This window comes from Rhinatrema bivittatum, chromosome 2, assembly GCF_901001135.1.
Source record: "Rhinatrema bivittatum chromosome 2, aRhiBiv1.1, whole genome shotgun sequence".
NCBI lineage: Eukaryota > Metazoa > Chordata > Amphibia > Gymnophiona > Rhinatrematidae > Rhinatrema > Rhinatrema bivittatum.
Window position 1 is genome coordinate 656,025,640 of NC_042616.1, and position 24,106 is coordinate 656,049,745.

Genomic DNA, 24,106 nt, shown 5'->3' on the forward strand with positions numbered 1-24,106 from the left:
TGCCGGAATCCTCGAGGTCCCTAACTGATGTTGCGATGTTCAATGAGCAGTTGAAGGGAGTTATTTTTAAAGATGCTTTTGGTCCCTAATTGTGACCCTGGCTTTAGAGCCAGATAAGGTTGCTTAAGTTATGTCTAAGACACAGAAACGTTGTGCTTTTAGGATGTAGAGTAAGAGTATTCCCAGACGTCACGAGAGATACTCAAAGGAGAAGGAAGGCTTTCCTTCTCCTGAGACCGCAAGTGTTGTCAGTTGGGGGGAGCCTCTTTCCTCAAATTTCCATGCAAATGCATAGTAAAATATGCTAACAATACGTATATATTTTTGAGCCCCCCACCAACTGACTCAATTTCTTACAGGGAAAACTCCCACAACGCCCGTAGGGAAGAGTTTGAGTGCTTTGTGTCCCTCACAAAGTAATATATATTTCTCTGAAACTACCGTGGCATTGCTTTGTTAGTTAATTAATAATTTTTCTTGAGGTTGTGTTTTCCACCCCCTCATTCTGTGGACTTTAAACTAAGAGAATATGTTGTAAATTTCTTAGAATACTTTAGCCTTTGATTGGTTGTATTGGATGTATTCTCTGTATTTCCTCTACAAGAGGTTATCTTGTAAATTTGTTAAAATGCATAAAGAAAAAAAAAAAGATGCTTTTGGTATTTCTGAATAGGCCAAAGAAAGGGGAAAAATTAATCAGAGTTATTAAGTTGTGTGTTTTAATATGAATTATTTTGTTTACATTTTTTTAAAAATTCTGTAAATTAGGTTTCTGATTATTGTAATTTGCCTAGCACGAGTTTATAGGCAAAACAAAATATTTTAAATTAAGTAATAAATATGCTGCTGCAGATTCTATTTTAGCCATCTCCTCTGTCAGCAAGCTGCTGGACCTAATGAAAGAGAGCTATAGCTACATAACTCGTGCAAATAGCCACTTGTAAAGAGAAAGCATTAGATGTGACTACATGCTTTAATATTTTTCTATCCTAAAGGTCATTTACAGCAGCACCACCTTCCACAGGAATTGTTTTCCTGGAAACAGCTGAAACCATAACATCAACATGTGGCTGCTGAAATAAGTGCTACTGTGCTTATAATGGCAAAGGGCATAATTTATCAAACACTCAATCACCGATAGCCAGCTCCCAGTGATTCCCATTGAAAGAGCACCATCTTTTCTGTTTCTAGATGGAGAAGGAACGTAGCAGATGCCCTACATACTCTCTTTATAACTGGATCTCAGACTGGGGGCTCCTCAACTTTGCTTCGATAATCTTAAAGCTGAATTGAACTGGGTTATTAAAGCTTATGGAATTGGTAAATGACAACCTCTTCATCCCCTTCTGAATACATTTCTCCCTCCTTCAGGGATTCATAACTACTCTCCCATATTCTTCCTCCTGATCTGAATTAGAGGACCATAAAACACTGGAAATTTATTTCTGAAAGATCTGAGGCCATTTTCTCTCTCTTTTGAGGCCGATTTGGATAAAAAGGAAAATGCTCAAAGGGAGCTGGTACAGACTGTGACAATCTCTAAAGTCTCTCCCTCACCTTGCAAATGCTTAAAAAGTCCAGTGAAGGAATTTAAAATATTCTGGGGAATAATCGCTGGTAGGAGATGTATTAAAATCGAGCTTTGAAATCATCTGATGACTATCCTTGAATTAACATCAGGGGGTCTAAACTTTTACAGGCGTGTGACTGAGCAGGACCGATTTCAAAATGGTCAATGCACCTTTTGTAACTGCCAAATTTGTGGCTTCAAGCCTCCGGGTAAGATAATACTGACTTCTGCTGTGACTTAGCGCTAGTCCTGGGCTCAGACATTTGCTTTTTAGCTGTCTGCACAGATTTTGTAACTTCCGCTGTTTCGGTGCTGCCACAGAGGCAAGCTGGGCCGTTAGTTGCTGAGGAATGTTTGCAGTCATAGGAATCACAATGATGGTTTTTTCAGCCATCGTGAGCAAAGTTAACCTTTTCAACTACTTGCTCGTTGAATACAACACCTCTTGTAACTTAGGCCAGGAAAATAAATTCAAAACTAAGAGTACAAGCTTACCTTAGAATATGCTAGCTCAAAGGGCTAACTGTGTAGCTTTTTTTTTTTTTTTTAAGATGGGAAGGGAAAATTTCCCCAAAGAAAAAAAGTTCTCAAAGCAAAATTTTAAGGGCTCTACCTGATACCGCTACACGAGGCAAGAAGCTACATTGTAATTTTACAGTAGCATAGCCAGAGGCGAAACAGCCATGAGGCTTTTCCTTAGATACAGCATCCTGTTTCTAACAGAGGCCAAAACCAGGCCACAAGAACCTGGCAATTACCCAAACACTAAGAAGAACCCAAGAAGAACCCAATTAATAGCAGTGGCTATTCCCCAAGTATAATTGATTAATAGCCATTAATGGACTTCTCCTCCAAGAACTTATCCAAACCTTTTTTGAACCCAGCTACACTAACTGCACTAACCACCTCCTCTGGCAACAAATTCCAGAGCTTTATTGTGCGTTGAGTGAAAAAGAATTTTCTCCGATTAGTCTTAAATGTGTTACTTGCTAACTTCATGGAATGCCCCCTAGTCCTTCTATTATTCGAAAGTGTAACTAACCGAGTCACATCTACTCGTTCAAGGCCTCTCATGATCTTAAAGACCTCTATCATATCCCCCCTAAGCCGTCTCTTCCTAGAATCAATCTGATGCTTCTTAATTGTTCCTGGTGTTTGGAGTTAAAGGTAGATGTCAATGCCACCCCAATGTTGATGCACTGTCCACAGCAGATACAGTACCAGCTCCACTGGCATTGAAGACATCAATGTTAATGCCTCCAATGCCCTTTGGCCAGGCTAAGTCTCCTGAAAAACTTCTAAGAACGTTCATTGTTTTCTCAGAAGGAGCTAACAGATGTTGTGGTCTGCTCCTAAGCAAAAGCACCCATCTATCATGGGGCAAGGTAGATCTAATCAGGCTGTACACAGGACAGTATCTAAGCCACAGGCCCTCCAAGGCACGAGACAAAAAATAAGAAGGTGAATAAACACTAAGGTGGGACAAAAATGACCAGAGATGTCCTGGAGCACCAGAACAGTAGTATATTCGACATATAGAAACCCCTCCCCCCCCCCCCCCCAAAAAAAAACAACCCAAACTAAAAAACTATCTAGAACAGGAATGATCAACTTTTCAGCTTTAGCCCCTCCTCTTCCATTCATACAATTAGTTGGGGTCCCCTCAATATGGATTACTATCTATCTATCCACACATACATTTGTGAAGGATATTCACCAGGCAGTCACACTGCCAACCAATGGCCCAAAGCCCCCATTTTGTTTCTTTTCAATTTGCTGAAACGAGTAAACTCACACATACCCGGGCACAGAGAAAAACAGAGAGCTCATACCCAGACACCCCACACTGACAGTCAGTTACCGCATTCCCAGACATTACACACCGAGACACAAGCAGACAGACCACATCACACACCAATGCACATCAGACAAACACAGAGACAGAGATTCCAGAGTATATCCAAACAAACATACAGACCACACACCACAATGGTAGGGGCTAGAAAATTAAGAAAGTTAGGTGCAAGCTAAAATGTTTTGGAAACTGAGTAAAACTCTATTCTACCTTGCCCAACCTATTTTTTTTTTAAACCATTTTCACTATGTTTTCCTATTTTCTCTCTGTTTTTGTATTTTTCTTTTTATCTTGATTTCTATTAAATGTTTGGAAAACTATTATCCAAGAAAACTTGCTTACAGAAAATAGTGCTTTAGTCACACCATAAATGAATTTAACAGAAAAAAAATTGTCAGTTTTAAAACTGGACTAAACACTAAATCAGACCACAATAGGGAGAGAAATCAAACACTAGAAATATGAAAAAGAAAATAGCCATTTTTTTTTTTTTTTTTTTTAGTTTGCTCAACTTCAGTTTTCTTATTTAACTTTACACTGTTGCTTTTATTCTCCTTTCCCCAACTCTCCCTCTTCCCTCCACCTGGTTCATTCTCTCTGTCTCTTTGCCCATTCCCCTCACCACTTCTTTTCCCCTGGCGGGCAACTGTTGTGATCTCTCTTCCTGGGTAGGGACCCAGCAAGTTAAGGGTGGCATGACTTCTTGGGATGTGGAACATGCAGTGGCTGCACCCATGTCCCGTTCTGCTGCAGAGTAAGCAGCTCCTCTCACATCCCTCAGTCCCGGTACAGCAGAAGCAGCTCCTTCTCCATAGCCCACCAAAAGAGATGCATGGCTAAGCCATGGCATGCTTACAATGATTTCACTATCTTCTAGCAGCTCCCTCCCTCCTGAGCTTGCAATGCCTCTATGGCACCAAAACTCAACAGCTTGACCATCTTTTTCTTCCTTGATTAGACAGCCAGAGTACCCCCATTCAAGACTGTTCAAACCCCTCTGGGGATCTGCCCCCCCCCCCCCCCCCCACTGATTTCTCCCCCTTGACCTAGAAGACTAGAGGATGAAAATAACCCAGGGACCCTGCAAGAACAGTCCTTGGAAGCTTTCACTGCAACAGCTGAGAGAGAGATGAACTGGAAAAGATAAAACGGAGGGGCTGTAAACGAGATGCAGGAGAGTGGCAAAGGACGCATGTGCCCTGTGGGACATGCTCAAAGCTTCAAGACATGCTCCATCTCCATGCTATGCTCCATCTCCTGCTTGTCCTCAGAGAAAATACTTTCCAGGTGAGAAACCTCAAGTCCAATGACTTAAGAGGTTCAAAAGGTGGCTTCATGAGTTGAACAAGGACTATGCTGGGGTCCCACAGCACTAAACGTTTACTAAGAATGGCACAAGCCTTTTATGAACTTCAATACCTACTGGTGAAGGTAGATTCGTGTCCCATTCACTTGCTGGCGATACATTGTAATGTCACTGAAAAGAACTAACACCTCCTAGCTGAAATCAGCATGTTCTTTGTCTTCTTAGGAAGAAGTAAGGAGAAGACTACTGCACATTCAGCATACATGCTGTGAGGGGCCCATAATGGCAAGTTTGGATGGCAGAGCCTGCCATCCCTCTGTGTGATGAAAGTCTGAGAGCCCTCCGATCAGAGACCGATCTGATAGATGAGATATGGATACCTCACTTGACAAGGCCAGGAGAGTGCTACGAGAATTAATATTGCTTGTCTGAAGGAGCACCTGTGCAGTTGCAGCACTCTGCTGAAGCAGTTCTCAGTGTTCTGGATTCCTAGAAGATTGTCTGGAGATGGGCATTGATGTCAGACACATGACCAGATCCAGAGTGCTTCCTCGCCGATTGAATAGGAGGCTATTCCTCCCTGCTTATTTACGTACAACATGGCCAACTATTTTTCTGTCTAGATCATAGTCTTTTGCCCAGGAGTAGATGACAGAAAGTCCTTCAAGCATAATGGATGGCTCGCAGTTCTAAAAGATTGTATCTGTAGATAATTCCCACAGGAGTCCACCATCCTTGGGTCCACACAGCCTTAATGTGCACGCTCCACCTCTTGGTGGAGGCATCAGTAGACAGGATTACTTGATGAGCTGGGATGCACAGTGAGCGACTCACCTTCAGAACTTCCAGGTTTATGCACTATTAAAGGGATGCTCTCATTTCAGCGTCTACAAAGATCTGGTGGGATAACAGTTGATAGAGCTGATCCTATTTGCTTTGGAGATTAGTCGAGCAAGAGGAATTCTCTGTCACAAGTAGAACTGAATTAGCTAAGACATGTGTAATGCTACTTGATGGAGTCGAACAGATTCTTCTCACTTAGCTCAGAGTTTTGCACTTAACATGCTGGAATTCCCATTCGGGAGCTGCCTTGTGTACCCCCCCCCCCCCTCTCTATTTTTTTGAGAACGTAATTTTCTTTAAATTTTCAACACCTTTGTGTTACTTCACTGCCTCAGCAGCCCCTCAATAGAACTTTGCAGTGCTCTAAAAGCACAAAAAATTTCCAGCTAGAAGAAGGTCGCTCTCATCAGCTTCAAAGATTGTGTGTGCGGCAAAAAGACTTCTATTGGTATCTAGGGTCTGACCACAACGCATCTAATTGTTACCACTGTGGCTGGATGTCACTGCAGATCCAGAGCCTGGCGGAGTTATGCAGGTTTGTAAACAGCCACCACCAATCCTCCTCCCAGAGTGGAGCCTCTTCTAGCTCCCCCGGTGTCAAGCTGAGCACGAGCAACTCGAGCAGAGTGCCTCCCCACTTCGATGTAGGCCTTGAGCTCCTCGAGTAAAGCGCCGGAGTCAAACGTCCCTGAGTTTTCAAGGGTCTCAATGGCACCTAAAAGAAAAGCAACATACAGCAGAGCCAATGGCACAGTTGGCACCATCAAAGCAATGTTCAGGGTCTGCTCCAGAGCACTCAAGTCCTGTGACACATTAAGCTCTGGCGCCACTGATGTACTGAACCCTTGCACCATCGAGGCAGCAGGATTGAGAGCCCATGATTCCTTGGGTCTCTGACTCAGATGGCACTGTCAGCGTCCTGGGCCTCAGTGCTACCAACGCAGCTATTCCTCAAATTGCCACAGTACTCACAGGCCCTATCGACCCACTCGATGGTCGAGCTGGAGGTCCAGAATGAGATGTACTCCATTTTCCTCCCCCTATCTCCAGGGTGCTATCACCATTGAGATTTTTGGATCGTCTTAGTCTGGTGCCACTAATCTCCATGCAACCCCTATAACAACTGCTTCAGAGTCTAGAAGTACCCCTTCAAGAAGAATACATACTAGATGATGTTTCCTCCCACAGTTCCTGCCCAGAGGTTAAGGCAGCCCTTAAATCAAGTGGCAGAATTGGTGAAGACTTTGTTTGCCTCTCTGGCAACTAAGAATAAGGAGGGCACTTCCCACCTCTCCTGTCCAAAGTATCAAATATGATCCCACAAGGGGAAGTCCTTTTCACTTCCCTCCCCCCCCAACAGAGGGATGTCCATCAGAACTCCCATGGACGGAATCTAGCCTTTGCCACACTCTCACTGCAGAGTCCAGCCAGTTGGAGAATATTCCCCTCTGAGACAACCGATGACCTTGCCTCAGTTGCCTACGTTATCATTATACCCCCTAGAGAACTATATAAATCATCTCTAGTACTCTCTATTACCCCCCAAAGAACTCTCAAGTCATCTATGAATCCTTGGCAGTCTAAAAATCAAATACCCAGCCTTATACCTATCACCTATTTCTTTAGCCTACATCTGGCTCCGTAGCATTTACGTTATGTTATTAACCCCATATATCTGTATCCAAGTTCCTGCTACCTGTTCATTGTAAGACATTAACTTGTCAATGTTTCTGTTTAGAATGTAAACCGAATTGATCAGTAACTCTGTTATTGGAAAGTCGGTATATAAAAGTGCTAAATAAATAAATAAATAAATAAATAAATCATTAGGGTCCTGGGTTCGTATCCGCTTACCCCTCAGATCCCCTACCTAAACCTCTTGAGCACTCACCACTGCCTAAAGACCTCTCCTACTCCAAGTTATTGGATAAGTTAGGAAAGACCCTCGTTGTCAACATTCATAAGGACATGGATACCTGCACAAAAGTCTTTTGACTCCTCCAAATCCTAGAAACTCTGGCAGAACCTGCAGCAATCCCAGTACACTCAATCCTGCAAGAGTTACAAATGTGGGAAAGTCCTATTTCCTGTGCCCCAATGGCAAGGAAGCTGGACCTCAAATACAGAGTTCAGAAGACTGCACTTTAATGGTAGTACAACTGCCCCTCCAATTGGTTATGGTGGAATCAGCACTAAAATGGGCACAGATGACAAGGATAGTCTTCCAACACTCCACCAGGCAAAGATCCTAGGCTGCTAGATAACTTCAGAGCTCCATGAGGGAAAGATAATTCTCGTCTAAACCAACAACCAACTTGCCATGTTTTACAACAAAAAGAAAGGGAGCACAAGATCATGTACCCTCTGCCAAATGTTCATAAAAATTTGGGAGCGTGCTTGTGACATCTTGGACTGTGGCAGGTCTGGACAGAATAGAATGCTCAGTGCTATGGGCATTTCCTGCGCCATGTCTGACAACAGCACCTGCTGCTCAGGTACAGTGTTCTGGTAGACTGGATCCCCACGCCAAGAGCACTAGCTTCTTTGGCACCAGGGAAACAGCTTTGGAAAGGCCTTGCGCATCTTAGGTGCCCTTCTCTGCACTTCATCTGGCACCTTAACTTTCTGTACCATGCTCAACCCCTGACCTGTGATGGATTCAGAAATTGGTGCCATTGGGGGATGAAAGGGGAGGGGAGGGGAAATATTCCCAGACAAAAAGAAAAGGAAGGAACTGAATCTCACCTTGACTTCCTGTGTTGTGAGTGTCTATGCCTTGCTCTGGGAAGAGGAGTGGCTCTACTGTCCTACATCTTTGCACTATGGTTTCAAACTCATCTGGCAGAACCTTCTGCAGGGCCTCTATTTTCCAGGCGCAGTACTGCAACACCCATGGGTACATAGTACCACAACTGCAGCAGTTAGAGGCATCGTGATTTGGACCCAAACAGTGAAAACAGACACAATGTTTATCCATGATGGACATCTAGCACCCACAAATGCAAGTCTTAAAAAACTGCTGATTGGAGTCTTCTTGGCCTTGGGCATTTCTATATTTCTTCTATTTTTATTTTTTTTTTTTTGTAGAATGGAAAGTTCTGTTGAAGTGGCTGTCAAAGGAGTGGGTGAAGTAGCTTGGGTGAAGAAAGACTGAGGGGTCTCACGAGAGAACACGCACGTGGGAACTTCCACACATGCTCAGTAAAACTTTTACTGAGGTCCGAGAGCTGGATCAATGTTGGTTCTGCCTGATGACATCACCCATATGCAATTGCTAATTCATGTCTGCCTGTTGACAGAGAACAGAATTCAAGAAATCCTGGGGTAATCTCTAGATGCAAAGATGTGAAGGCAAAGCCAAAGATCTATTCAGATGTATGGCATTACACCAGGAATGAAATTTGGCAGGACAGATGGACCTTCCAGTTGTTTTATCATCTTTCTGTGTTTCTACATGAATTCACTTTCTTGTCCTAAAAATATTTACATCTTGCAGCAGGTGACAAGGTATAGCACTACACATTTAATTGGTATATGCCCGTTTATCTGACAGAAATAGCTTTCAGACAAGATAAGGTAAAATAGTAAAGCTTGAAAATATGCTTTCAGTGTGCATTTATTAAAACTTACATTTTAAAAATTTTATACAATTGTTCAAGAACAAAGCCCTCCATTTATCCAGAAATCAGAACACAAGCAGTGGCAGAGCAAGCTTTCTCACATGGTCCTGCCTATGTGTCTCAACCCTGTTCTCTATGGGTGACTTCTAGAATTGACATAATAAAATTCAGTTTTCATGTAGGTTTCTTTCCTGAAATTGCTAACAAGGATACCAATTTGTATTAATCTGGGACGGTGTTTTTTCAGTGACAGACACCTGTTCACTGGAAACTGGAAGAAGACCACCAACTCATTTTACTTACGCCAAACAGCTATTACATGGTAATAAGTCAGGTTCAAGCCTACCATCTAGAAGTGAAAGTCTCTGTAACCTTTTGCCAATCCCCTGAACCAATCAGTTCACCTAAAACATATTTCAATGCATGTCTTACCTTAGGTTCTTTCAAATAACAGTACATGGCCTGAGTCACATCAGCAGCATGAACTGCATTGTGGTAAGGATTTTGACTATGGTAATCTTCTTGAACCATAACTGAAGAACAAAAAAAATAATTGTGTTAATTCCTGTGAACCAGCTTTTCTCCGTAATTCAGGAAAAAACCCCAAATATTTACATTAAGGCACCTTGTTTACTAAAGCATGCTATAAACATGTTAATGTGCATGTATGTCATTTTTAATGCGGAATTTATTAAAGGAAATTAAGCTCTTATTAAATACTGCATAAAGCACGTAGAGATGTGCTTCGTTTAAAGATATCGGGTTGGGCTTCAGAAAGGCCGCTCGGTGAAAAATTTCATTTTCGCACAGTTCGTTTTTTTTTTTCCCCAGCAATTTCCGAAGTGTATTAGTGCGCACTAACGAGCCTTAACGCGCATTAACAACCAGTTAGTGTGCACTATCTCAGCATTAGTGCACAGTAAACCGAACAAGATAGTGCGCATTAAGGTTAGTTAGTGCGCCCTAACAGAACCTACAGCACACTAACAGGCCGAAACAGTACAGTGTGCTCCGACGGAGCGCACTGTTAGCCTGCTATTGGACGTGCGTTTTCCCTTACCCCTTATTTAGTAAGGGGAGGAAAACGCGCGTCCAACCCGCGGCACCTAATAGCGCCCTCAACATGCAAATGCATGTTGATGGCCCTATTAGGTATGCGCGCGGGATACAGAAAGTAAAACGTGCAGCCAAGCTGCACGTTTTACTTTCAGAAATTAGCGCCGACCTCTAATTTCTTCCGGCAGTGGCAATATTAAGTCGGAGGTCCTGAAGAGTAAAAAAAGTAAAAAATAAATAAATTTGAATTCGGCCCGCGGCTGTCGGGCCGAAAACAGGACGCTCAATTTTGCCGGCGTCCGGTTTCCGAGCCCGTAGCTGTCAGCGGGCTTGAGAACAGACGCCGGCAAAATTGAGCGTCGGCTGTCAAACCCACTGACAGCCGCCGCTCCTGTCAAAAAGGAGGCGCTAGGGACGCGATCGTGTCCCTAGCGCCTCCTAATTTGCATAGTGAATCGCGCGCACCGGCGAGGGGCCGCTGCGCGCGCCGGGAAAGCGGGCGTTCGTCTGCTCTACCGCAGACTTTACTGTATTGGCCCATAAGTATGTTAGTGCGCACTAATTGGTATTACTGCGCACTAATGGATATTTAGTGTGCAGTAACTCCATTAGTGTGCACTATCACGAAATACAAATTTTGCCGAAAATTCGGCAAAACATTCGGCACATCTAATCCATGACGATTTAGACAATATCGTTGACATTGTCTAATTGGTAACAAACCAATGCACATCCCTATTAAGCAGTAACTATGGCCGATAACATGCATGTTACCACTGCTGGAAATGTACCCATGTTATCAGCAGGGGTAACAAGGCAGGCAGCCAGCCACCCACCACCCTCCCCATAAGAAATAAACAGGCCGATACAGTAACGTCCGCGGGAGAGCGGGCGCGTGCACCGGCCCCTCGCTGGTGCGCGCCATTCACTATGCAAATTAGGCGGTGCGGTAGAAACGGGGAAAAGGAGGCGCTAGGGACACTATCGCGTCCCTAGCGCCTCCTTTTTGACAGGAGCGGTGGCTGTCAGCGGGTTTGACAGCCGACGCTCAATTTTGCCGGCGTCGGTTCTCAAGCCCGCTGACAGCTACGGACTCGGAAACCAGACGCCGGCAAAACTGAGCATCCGGTTTTCGGCCCGACAGCTGCGGGCCGAATTCAAAATTTTTTTTTTTTTTTTTTTTTTTTTACTTTTTTTACTCTTTGGGACCTCTGACTTAATATTGCCATGATATTAAGTCGGAGGGTACACAGAAAAGCAGTTTTTACTGCTTTTCTGTGCACTTTCCCAGTGCTGGAAGAAACCGACGGAGCACACTGTACTGTATTGGCCTGAAAAGGATCTAGTAGTCTGAAGCCCCCTGCCTCCCAAACCTAGAGACTCCTTCCATCCTGGTGAACAAAAATGCAGCTCCAAGTGCCACTATCTCCCTAAAACATCCCTTCCCTCCTCCTCCACCAATACAGAAGGAGCATGCAGCTATGAGTGACACTCCCCACCAAGAAATGGCCCTCTCTCCCCCAAGGATAGAAGGGGCACATAGCAAAACAAGAGTGCATTAGATCACTAGCACCATTTAATTGTGGTGCCAACAGAACAGGAACAACTGGAGATTGCTTCTGCCCCTAGAACCACTTTTTGCCTTTACTGGATGTGTAGGGACTGTCATTTTCAGTTTTTATTTATTTATTTATTTTTAATTTTCCTGGGAGTTTATCAGGGTTTATTATGACAAGAAAAAAATTAGGAGAAAACTGGTGGAAAAATGTGATGCAGTATTTTTCTGGGTAAATATCAGATTTTATTTTGGTGGAAAGAAGCCAGGCCAATAAATAAGCAGATTCTCCCACTCACCCATTCAGAGGCATCTCTCTCTCTATCCCCATCCCCTGCCTAGCAGGTGATTTTCTCTCTCCATATCTTCAAGAATCTCTCCCCTCCCCCACCTCACCATTGCAACCCTATGGGGATTCCAGGCTTCTCCTTTCTTCTTCGGCAGCATGCTTACCGAGGCTCCTGCTTTTTGCACAGGGCCAGGAACCCTGCTGGGAAGTGCTTCTGGTAGACATGGCCCACTTCAAACACTGCACTGGCAGCACCAAGCATCAGGTACTTTGGCTACCTGGGAAATGGGAGGGCGGGACTTAAAATGCCAGATCAGCTGCACTGGAGTGTGAGCACTTTCACTGGAGGAGGTGGGCCTTGCAAATGCTGTAGGTGCTTTGGCTCTTACTGCCTTGACACTGCGTTTGGAGCTGCTCATTAATCAGCCTAAAATTAGGGTGAAAATTGGTTTAAACCAATAATCAGCCTAAAATTAGGGTGAAAATTGGTTTAAACCAATAATCAGCCTAAAATTAGGGTGAAAATTGGTTTAAACCAATAATCAGCCTAAAATTAGGGTGAAAATTGGTTTAAACCAATTTTGTTACTTCTGGAAAAATCTGGGAATTTATGGGTAAAAATAGATTTACATGCAGTATAGGAGACATGGAAACAATACTTAAGTCCACCAGAATATATGCTTTTCTCAGGAAGCTTTATTATGGTTGCATAATAAAGGAAAAGTTCAGTAATAAAGGAATACATTAGAAGTTTACATTAGGTTTAAACTGAAAACAAAGGACCCTATGGATGTGATAGGTTTGCTGGGGACACGAGAAGGAGGAAGATGTTTTCACTTGGTCTACACAACCCTTTTATCTGGAAGAGAGGGAGAAGGGGTCCCAACTCAGGGTTGCATGGGGGCAGCAAGGGCTGTAGTTAATCCATTTTAATATTTGTATGCAACATTTTTCTTGCATGAAAGGATTTTTATATAATCAGTAACACCTAAGGGGATGTTACTGTTAACATATATTTAACATGCATTAAAAGCGCCAAATCTGGCATTTAACATGTGTTAATGCACCTTTTTATTTTTAAACAGACCCCCTAAATAAGTAAGCCACGTTCCATGTACAAGTAATCCATAAGCAGGGCCAGATCTAGGGCAAATGGTGGCCTGGGTGAAAAGTGCTCCCTTTTACTAAATATCTCAGCCCCCTGAATCAAACATCCCTCCACGCGCCAAGTATTAGGCCCCACCAAACACAAAGCATCCCATGGTAGTCTAGTGACACCCCTCCTGCCTCCCAGACCCTCCCTTTATCTAAAGACGACTCCCTATCAGTCTTGTGGCGGCCCAGAGCACCCACTAGCTCTGGGCCGGTCGATGCCATTTTCCAAAATGGTGTTGACCAGCCTTTGCCCTTGGGTAGGGTGGTGCTTGCACTATTAAGTCATTTATTACTAGTTTATTATTTATTTCACACCAATTTCTACAAAACCCATCTTCTTTCAAAGGAAAGGAAAGAGTCTCTGGGTAGAATTCAAAAACAGAAAAATAATAAATATACAATTATTTTACCCTTGAGCTCTTCTATGTTTTTGACTAGTTCATTCTCATCCCATTATGCATCAGTGAAGGCAGAGTCTGGTCCATAGCAGTTTTGGGCAAAAAAAATCCCCCAAAAAGGATATAAAACATATGTTGTTCCATAGAACTGAGGAACCAAATCAGTCCATCTAATCACACTTCTACCAGCATGATATAAATAAACCTGTTTTCACTGACAGACATAAGGACCCTGCTAGGCAACAGCCACACTTCACACTTAAGCCTCCCTGTATATCATAATAATATTATGCAAACTTCAAAACTGCACAACAAAAATTAACTTAAGGTTTTTTTTGTATTTTTTTTTTAATTTAAGTAATTTCCTTGAACCTGCTGGAGCAGTTATATTGGAAACCGTATCAAAAGGAAAATTAGTTTCTTACCTGATAATTTTCGTTCCTGTAGTACCAAGGATCAGTCCAGGACACCTGGGTTGTGACTCCGCACCAGTAGATGGAGACAGACTAAAACTTGTGGGCGGAGCCATATATGCCCCTGTGTCAGTCACAGCCCCTCAGTCATACGGAATGTCAAAGTAGAACACAACCAGAGCCACTAAAACGAGCTAGAAACCCCTAATAGAACAGGGAAAACACCTCTCCTGGAAACAGACTCTCCAACCGAGAGAGCTAAACAAGCGGAACCGAGGAATGCAGAACAAAGAGCGGACTCTCCATTACTTCAGTGCAGCACTGCGGGCGGGATCCTGGACTGATCCTTGGTACTACAGGAACGAAAATTATCAGGTAAGAAACTAATTTTCCTTTCCCTGTACGTACCAGGATCAGTCCAGGACACCTGGGATGTACCAGAGCAACCTACTGAGGGTGGGAAGCAGAGAGTCCCGCTCGGAGTACCCTCTCTCCAAAACCCCCGGAATCGGTAGCCCGGACATCCAACCGGTAATGCCGGATAAAGGTATGCAACGACTTCCAGGTGGCCACCCTACAAATCTCTCGAGGCGACACCTGAGAAGCTTCCGCCCAAGACGCTGCCTGAGATCGAGTCGAGGGAGCCCGCAGCCCCACGGGAAGAGGTTTTCCCCGCACCAAGTACGCCGAACCAATGGCCTCCTTGAGCCAACTGGCGATCGTTGTGCGTGACGCTGCGGCTCCTTTCTTTGGTCCAGAGAACAGGACAAACAGATGATCTGTGACCCGAAACGGATTAGTGACCTCCAGATATCGGAGAAGGGATCCCCGCACGTCAAGCTTCCGTAACTCCCTCGCTTCTGGAACAGAGGACTCTCCGCATGCAAAAGCGGGCAACTCCACTGATTGATTCACGTGAAACGACGAGACCACTTTCGGTAGAAAGGAAGGAACCGTCCGTAAGGAAACCCCCGAATCGGAGATACGAGATACGCAAGAAAGGTTCGTTACAGGACAGGGCCTGTAACTCGGAAACACGCCGTGCCGAGGCAATCGCCACCAAGAATGCCGTTTTTAAAGTGAGATCCTTAAGAGTTGCGCGTTTCAAGGGCTCAAACGGCGCCGTGCATAGAGCGGAGAGAACCCAATTGAGGTTCCAAGCCGGACAAGGAAGACGTAACGGGGGGCGAAGGTGCTGAGCATCCCGAAGGAAATGAGAAATATCCGGATGAAGCGCCAGAGACGTACCACGGACCTTACCTCGCAAACACCCAAGCGCCGCCACTTGGACCCGTAGGGAACTGCACGCCAGACCTTTGGCCAGACCTGCCTGGAGGAACGCCAGAATGTCAGAGATGGAAGCCGAAGTGGGGTCCACCCCACGCTGCACGCACCAGTTCTCAAAGACCACCCAGACACGGACATAAGCCAGAGACGTCGACTGCTTCCTGGAACGCAGTAGCGTGGCCACCACCGCATCTGAATAACCTCTGCTCTTCAGTCGATTCCTCTCAAAAGCCATGCTGCGAGACAGAAATGATCCGCATCCTCCAAACAGACGGGGCCCTGATGGAGCAGGGCCGCCATTCCCTGGAGCCAAAGGGGTGCCGCTACTGCCAGTTGTACGAGGTCTGCGAACCACGGCCGGCGTGGCCACTCCGGTGCCACCAAGATCACATTGGCCGGATGCAACTCTATGCGCCGCAGGATCTTGCCGATCATCGGCCACGGGGGAAACACGTAGAGCAGCACATCCGTCAGCCAGGGAAGCACCAACGCATCGACGCCTTCTGCCCCCCGCTCTCGACGTCGACTGTAAAATCGCGGGGCCTTCGCGTTATGTCACGTGGCCAAGAGATCCATGTGGGGCACCCCCCACGTTTTGCAAACGAGCAGAAATGCTTCGTCACCCAACTCCCACTCTCCGGGAACCAGGCGATGACGGCTGAGAAATCCGCCTGCACGTTGTCGACTCCCGCAATGTGAGACGCTGCTATGTTGCTGAGATGTAGCTCCGACCAGGCCATCAAGCGCTGAGCTTCCTCCGCCACCTGGGGGCTCCTTGTCCCGCCCTGGCGGTTGATGTATGCCACAGTGGTCGCATTGTCCGACAACACTCGAACTGCCTTCCCTCGCAGCAACAGCAGGAAGGCTTGCAGGCCGGGCCAGACGGACCGCTCTGGTCTCTAGGCGATTGATAGACCACTGGGCTTGCGACACGGACCATAGGCCTTGGACTGAGCTCCCCAGGCAGACCGCTCCCCAACCGGAGAGGCTGGCATCCGTGGCCACCACTGTGCAGTTGGGCACCCGAGGAGAGACCCCAGACGACAGATGCTTGGAATCCAGCCACCAGAGCAGGCTGGACCTCGCGTGTCCCGTGAGCGGAAGCGGTAGATTGAGTTCCTCCGAGACCGGCTTCCAGCGGGATAGTAAGGAGGACTGTAATGGTCGCAGATGAGCGAATGCCCAGGAAATCAGTGCCAGCGTTAAAGCCGTAGACCCTAGGACCATAAGCAAACGCAGACCCGCGGTCGGCGGAGAGACAATAAGCGTCGTACTTGAGCTTGCAGCTTGCACACTTGTTCGTGCGACAGGAACACCTTGCCCTGCTTTGTGTCAAAGAGCTCCCAGATATTCCAAGGTCTGCGTGGGTGTCAGATGACTCTTGCTGTAGTCGATCACCCATCCTAGGGACTGCAGAAGGTGGAGGACCCTGGCTACCGCCATCCGACCCTGAGCCTCGGACTTCGCCCGAATCAACCAATCGTCCAGGTAAGGATGCACCAGGAGACCTTCTCGGCGCAGCTGCGCCGCCGCCACTACCATCACCTTCGTGAATGTACGTGGGGCCGTCGCGAGCCCGAACGGGAGCGCTCGGAACTGGTACTGCCGCCCTAGTACGCAGAACCTGAGGAAGCGTTGGAATGACGGATGAATGCCTATGAAGATATGCCTCCGTGAGATCCAGGGAGGCCAGGAAGTCACCGGGCCTTACCGCGGCGATGACTGAACGAATCGCCTCCATTTTGAAGTGAGGAATGCGAAGGCATCGATTTACCCCTTTGAGATCCAGCATCGGTCTGGACGTGCCGTCCTTCTTCGGGACGATGAAGTAGATGGAGTAACGGCCCTTGCCGTGTTGGCTGACCGGGATAGCTCCCAAGTCTTCAAAGCGTCGGATGGTGTCGAGCACAGCAGCCTTCTTCTCGGGGCCTTGCAGGGCGAGATAAGGAACTTGTCCGCTGGAGCACGAGCACAATCGAACGCGTAGCCGTGTCTTCTCACGTTGAGGACCCACTGGTCTGACGTTATGCCGGCCCATCCCTCGAAAAATGACATCAACCGCGCCCCGACGTTAGGAACGGCGTGTTGAGGCTGCGGCGAGAGATGGACAGACCACATTTCGTTGCGAAGCTTTGGCTCCTGTGATCGCCAGGGCTCGGCGAGATATGGACCGACCACATTTCGTTGCGAAGCTTTGGCTCCTGCGATCGCCAGGGCTCCCTCAGTGGCCAGAAGCTGATGGGCTCATCCCAATCCAGCCCGAAGTGCAAATCACTCCAGACTGCGGCTCAAGCCCCGGGCGGAAGCCCCAAAGGCCTTCTTCAATTGCAACTCCAAAGTACAATCCTAGAGATCCCATACGTCCGCGGTATGCGGCATTGGGATGGGAGTGCGCTTCGGGACTGCTGACGTGGAAGAGTCCACATTAGGGACCCGCAACACCTCCAAGGCCTCCTCAGGCAGAGGGTAAAACTTGTCCATTGCCGTGGAGAACCTTCAGCCCCAAGACCAGGATGTCCTTGTCCCAATGCCGCAGGTCCATAGCCAAGAGAGGGACTGGGAAGGTGGTAGAGGGCCACGCAGAACCGACCCACCCTGAATCCACGGAGCCTCCTCCAGCCTCCCCCGGAGGCGCGAGATCCCTAACTCTTCCAGAATGACGGGAAGGAGAACAGCTGGATAACCCTGGGAACTGGTAACTGCCACTTCGGACGTCCGGTGCTAATGCCTGGCTCTGGGCGATGGGTGCCTGTCACTCTCTGCCCCCCTCGGGGGCGGGGACGAGTTCTCCGAGCCCTCCTGAGCCGAGGACGAGACCGAGGACTCCCAATCGTCCAGAGGTGGAATGGTCCTCAAAACCTTTTAACTCGCGGCCCTCCGGCCGGGGCCTACCGTTTGCCGTTCCTGAAGCCTAGAAAAACGGCGCTACGAGACCCCCAGCCGTTAAACCGCTGAACGTTTGCGTGGCATACGGGCCCTAAAAACCCAGCGCATGGCCCAATGACTCCTGCCCCCTTTCCTGAGGGACCCGCGGGAACTGAGGGACGCAGAGGGAACCGTTGAGGAGAAGTGGAGGCGACGAATTTCTGCCCCCCCCCCCCCGAAGGCTCCCGCCGCTATCGGGACCGCTGCCGACCGGGGCTGCAAAAACAACTGCCCCTGCCGCGATCGGGACGCTCCCGCCGCGATCGGGACCGCTGTAGACCGTGGCGGCAAAATGGCCGCCCGAGCCGCGATTGGGACCGCTGCCGCGATCGGGACCGCTGCCAACTGCAGCAGCAACAAATGCTGGTCTAGCAGCCTCAGTTTCCACAGCACCGGGCGAATGACCCGCTGAGCCGACTGCCGAAGGGGGGCCACCCGCCGCTCAGGCGCCCGCCGTGTCCCGCGCCATTTCGCGGCCGCCGAAGGGGGCCCCCTGCTTCTCAGGCGCCTGCCGTGGCCAAAATGGCCGCCACTGCCGCACGGAGCGGGAAGAGCTCTTGGGGCCTTTCTTTCACGCCCCCCTGCGCGGCGGCGATCGCGCGGGTCACGAATGAGCGCCCCCCCCCCCCCAAGGCGCCACGGACGATCCCTCACCGCCCGGGAAGCAGCGCGCGTGCCGAACCGCCGGCCCGGCAATCGAGCCGCAAGTCAAGCCGGCGAAAAAACGGCGCGAAACGGGGCCCAAGGACCGCAGTAAGGAAGAGACACCCCCAATAAAATTCAGCGAACGGCCGGCCCCCCCCCCCCCCAGCGGCGCCCCCCCACCGGAGAGCGGCGACGCAAGACAAGAGAGAGAGAGAGAGAGCCAGCACAAATAAAACAAACACGTCTTTTTTTTTTTTTTTTTTTTTTTTTACAACAAACAAACCTGTCGCTGTCCACAGTCCTGGAGCCCTAATCCAACAGGGGGAGTGAACCGGGCTCCCCGGTATCACCCCTGACGCTGCTACTAAGAAAGCCGGGTCCTCGACCCTAGCAGCGGCCTCAACCAGGGGGGGTAGTCCCCTCAGGACCTCACAACCCCCCTGGGAGGCAGGGCGGACGGAACGACAGTGACAATTTGGTAAACAGAAAACAAATTCAAAATTCAAGATTAAAGCACCCTGGCCGAAAACTGGCCTAACAACCAAGAAAAAAGGAACCGACCCTGACGGAGTACCAAAACCAGGGCAGGAAGGAGCTGTGACCGCACCTGCACCATCTACTGGAGACAGAGTAAGACAGAGGGGCTGTGACTGACACAGGGGCATATATGGCTCCGCCCACAAGTTTTAGTCTGTCTCCATCTACTGGTGCGGAGTCACAACCCAGGTGTCCTGGACTGATCCTGGTACGTACAGGGAAACTTTATTTATAGATCCCAGATCTAACAATTATATCAGCTATGAGGTCATGAAAGGCATATAAAGTGAACCAGATATCTTTCTATTTGATATAAAATGTAATACTGTTCCCAACATGGCTGCTTCAACAGTTTCAGTGGACTTCCAAGGATGCAACATTAAGATCTGCAATTATATTAACCTGATACACTGTGAATTAATTACTACTTGAATTAATTACTACTTGCCATTTGGATGTTTGAAACTGTACACAACACATGTGGAAAAAAGTATTAAAACATATACGGTAATCACTTTTGGGATATCTGTGTCATACAATTTTTTCATTGAAGGTGCCAGAATATCTTAATGGATTAGCCACTCTTCATAAATAACTCACCTAAAAATCTCCGAAGTTTCACCATATCCAAGTGGAAATGTTCTATTAGCCCCTGCTGGTTTAAGAGGTGGAAGGTCAAGCTGATTAAACTGTTTCCTATGAATAAAAATAATGCATATATAAAAACATGTATAAACAGCAATACTGCACAAGATATTACTCTAAAATACAGTATAAAAAATGCAGATTTCTGTAGATGATCCCTAGTTTTGCTTTAGGAAACCTACAGCAGCTCTGTTAGTGGAGGAAGGGAGAGAAAGGTGAAAAGGCCGGACAGACATCAAAAGAAACCACGGGGGAAAGGGACTGGACTATATGAGACTGCGTGGTCCAAGGGTGGGAGTACCAGAGAAGGAATAGAAAAAATAGACAATAGAGTGCGGCGGGGGTAAGGAAGACAATTCTGTTTGAAATTCTGCAAGGGGTGTGTAAACTTATGAGCACAACTGTATATCCAACATATATAGGGAGAGGGAGTTGTGTTGGATATATAAAGTTAAATACAAATCTTTCTGCAATTTTTACACCAAAATTATTTGATGATCTAAACAGATTAAAAACAAACAGGAGAGTAACTATTACTTTTTATAAAAATTGTTAAAACAGGCATAAAAAGTAGATTGATTGGATAGGCCTTTAATTAATCAACTGAAGGCAACTCCACATTTGAACAAATACTCTGATGTCTATCAAATTGTGGTTGTTCTGGACCACTTTTAACAACCATAGGCTTCTGTAAGCAGCAGTTGGCCAAGCATTTGAAAATGAAGATACTCTAATTCGTACAAATCATGGGAAGGCTATAAAAGAAAAAGCTACACACACTTCCAGCTAGCATGGTATCTTGGGTGGTTGTGCCTGAACAGTTCAATTTTTCATTTCATCAGTCCAAAGCAATTTGTTCCAAAACGTTTCAGTCTTGTCAAAGACTGAAACTTAGGCTGTAGGAAAGGTTTCCTTCTGTCAACTCTCCCATGTATCGTTGTTGGGTAAGTAGTGCTGTACTGTGCACGATAATTATCCCAGTGTCAGCTAAACTTTTCAGCAGGTCATTTGCAATGATCTGTTGATTCTGTTTTGCAGATATTCCTAGTTTTCAGATAATTCTATAGGTTATTTTTCTTGGTCTTCCATTTCTTAAGTGTTTGACAGTTGAAATTCCTAGCTGGAAGCATTTAGAGATTTTTTTTTTCTATAGCCTTCCCCTGCTTCATAAGAGTGAATTATCTTCATTTTCAAATGCTCAAACAGTGAGGAGCCTATGGATGTTGAAAGCAGACAGCACAATCACAACCTGAGAGATTAGAAAAAAGTTCAACTATGGAACTGTCTTCACTTGACTAATTGACGGCCTAATGAGTCAATCAACCTTTTGGGCCTTATTAAAAACTATTTTAAAAGGGAGTAATGTCTCGACAGTTATTTTCAATCTGTTAAAATCAGTAAACAAACAGTAATTTTGCATTAAATATTGCAGAAAGATGTTAGGTTTAATATATTATGACAAAAGTTAAATGGATCTACCCTAGCGTAACTTCTCTTGATATGCAAAATTATGAATACATATTAAGGAGACCTTCAAGCATCACTCCAATAGTGACTAGTCTTCAGGTCCTGTTTTCTACATTTGGTATATAATCATTGATTTCCTGTAACTTTAAACACCCAGTGTCATAAGCTGTTAGTGTCCACAACTGTAAAGTACTTCTCTCTCTCATGGATTGGTGGTATCGTCACTTTTCACTCCAGTAGCGTTAAGCTTCTTAGAACTGCTTCAGGCTTCTGCCATGTTTGTTTCACTTATCATTTAAGAAAATCCCGACATGGCGCCCATGTTTCAAGTCCGTGTCTATCTCTGATTCAGGGGTTCTTCTTCAATTGCATACAGCAAATGGATCTGCACAGTGGAAACTCCTTTTAAATCTCCCACAGTGAACTTCAACCAATTAGCATCTTAAGACTGCATATGTCTGCAACTGCCTGAAGCAGTTTTGATAACCTTAATGCTGCTGGAGGGAGGCATGACGATGCATCAATCCATAAGAGAGATAAGTACTTTATACTTGTGGATACCAAGTACTAATGACACTGGGAGGCCAATATTCAGCCAGATAAATAGTGGCTTATTTGGCTAAGTGGCGGCTGCTGAATATCCGGCTACGTTAAGCAGTTGTCACTATTCGGATAAGTACTTATGCAGCTAAGTTGTTAGCAGGATTTCTTGTAGGAGGGCAATAGGTGGCGCTACTTAGCCAGATAAGTGCCAATATTCCAGCTTCCAGTTAAATTAACCAGATAAATTAGAAAAACTTAGCCCGCCATAACGTAATCGGCTAAGTGGGAATTTTTGTGGGGATATTCAGCAGTATAGCCATGCTGCTGAATATCCTATGTAAGTTAGCTGGATACATTTTATCTGGCTAGCTTACATACACATTTAGCTTTCAGTATCTACCCCTTGATGTTTAAAATCACAGGAGACCAATTATTATAAAATATATGCCAGATTCAGAAATCAAGACCTGAAGATTGATGACTATAGGCATGTGTGAAGGTTTCTTTAATATGCATTCATGATTTTGCATATCAAGAGAAGTTACACAAGGGTAGATAGGTGATAACTAATTATAATATATTAAACCTACTAGCATAGATTTATTAGTAATAATTGTTTAACCTGGTACCATGTAGAGGTTGTCTCAGCTTCTGTTCGCTTAGAGGTTTATTGGAACATATAATTTGACCAGGGGGTATGTTTTCAGATTACAAACAATTCCTAACAAGGCACAAGAGACTGATTTTTATTTACACTTGCACAATTTCATGTGACAGATGAAAGCTGGCTATGACTTAAGGCAGTTACTTCGTGTCACTCGTACTATAATATGAGTATTGGTGCCTGTTTCTAAACTTAAAGGTTTATTTGTTTTATTATATAGCATTTAAAATAAATTTTAAAATGAAATTATGCCTATGAGACATTAACTTACCATTTGTTAATCTATCAAACAAAAAGATATCAAAATTCCAGTTGCCAACTTTTTCCAGCATACACTAAAAATAAATAAAAATAGATTTCTGTAATGACTGTTTTATTTGTGCTGCACAATAATGCTTACCTTACACAACAAATGTCCTGATGCAGCACGCTCAATGGCAAGCAGTTACCTTACATGGATGTTGTATCCTCCATGCACTGCGCAATACATCAAAAGTACCCATGGCAAGTAGTAATCCACTCACTTATCAATTACAAATTTTTCTGTAAAGGCTTTTACTTATTTATTTAACACACATTCTTTAAACTGCTCCCCTGAAATTTTCTAAAACCACAAGAAAGATTATGGAATGGGATCTGATTATTTCATGTGGTGTGTGTTATGCAGTATGTGACATCACCAATTAGAGGGTCTGGGAGATATTTTGTAGTTACTGATAACATATCTAGTTCAGCAGTCCAGCCTAACATTTCCAGCTGCTATAGAATGAGTACTACTACTTGGGTATTTCTGAAATATAACACAGTATACACATATCTCTTCATAAAAAGTGCAATCATCATGCCACAGGACTTCTCAGTTTGAAAGACAAAAGCAAGTGAGTACCCCAAAGAGTGCTGTAAACCCCTCCTATTCCTGCTTTAGGGGCTTTTGGGGTAATTTTCTGCTAGAGACATAACCTCAGCCCCAAACTTCATCACACAAGGGTATTAACTGTCAGAGGATTCTCTCAGGTCCTCATTAGATGTCATAAGCACACTGTATCTAATATTTTGAGTAAGAGAAACTCACCCATAGCTAAGCACCTTTTTACACTGGTCATTTCAAACATGTTATAGTTATTTTCCAATTAGAAAAAAAAAACCAAATTCCAGCATGTTTTGTGAGTTTTGTTAAGAATTTTCTTTATGGACCTTGTAGCATGGCTTTGGCCATGCTACAAGGTCCATAATGTTCTTTAACATTTCTTTATGACAGTACCATTTCACTGTAAACATGACCACTAATTACTAGTGTAGCTAAATAAAAATACTGTATAGTTACAGAAATATT

The 24,106-nt window shown here is 45.6% G+C and overlaps 1 protein-coding gene across 3 annotated transcripts in view; it reads right to left on the bottom strand.

Moving 5' to 3' along the window:
- PDE7A (phosphodiesterase 7A) overlaps positions 1-24,106 on the bottom strand; it is a 302,593-nt gene that overhangs the window by 53,206 nt on the left and 225,281 nt on the right. For all 3 annotated transcript variants that reach the window (XR_003854831.1, XM_029591390.1, XM_029591391.1), the window contains 3 exons: positions 23,045-23,108; positions 20,055-20,150; positions 9,627-9,727 (listed from right to left, as the gene is read on the bottom strand). Coding sequence is in view for 2 of the 3 variants with exons in the window: in XM_029591390.1 (XP_029447250.1) it covers positions 9,627-9,727; positions 20,055-20,150; positions 23,045-23,108 (261 nt within the window). In the remaining variant the exon portion in view is untranslated. The remainder of the gene's footprint in view (positions 1-9,626; positions 9,728-20,054; positions 20,151-23,044; positions 23,109-24,106) is intronic.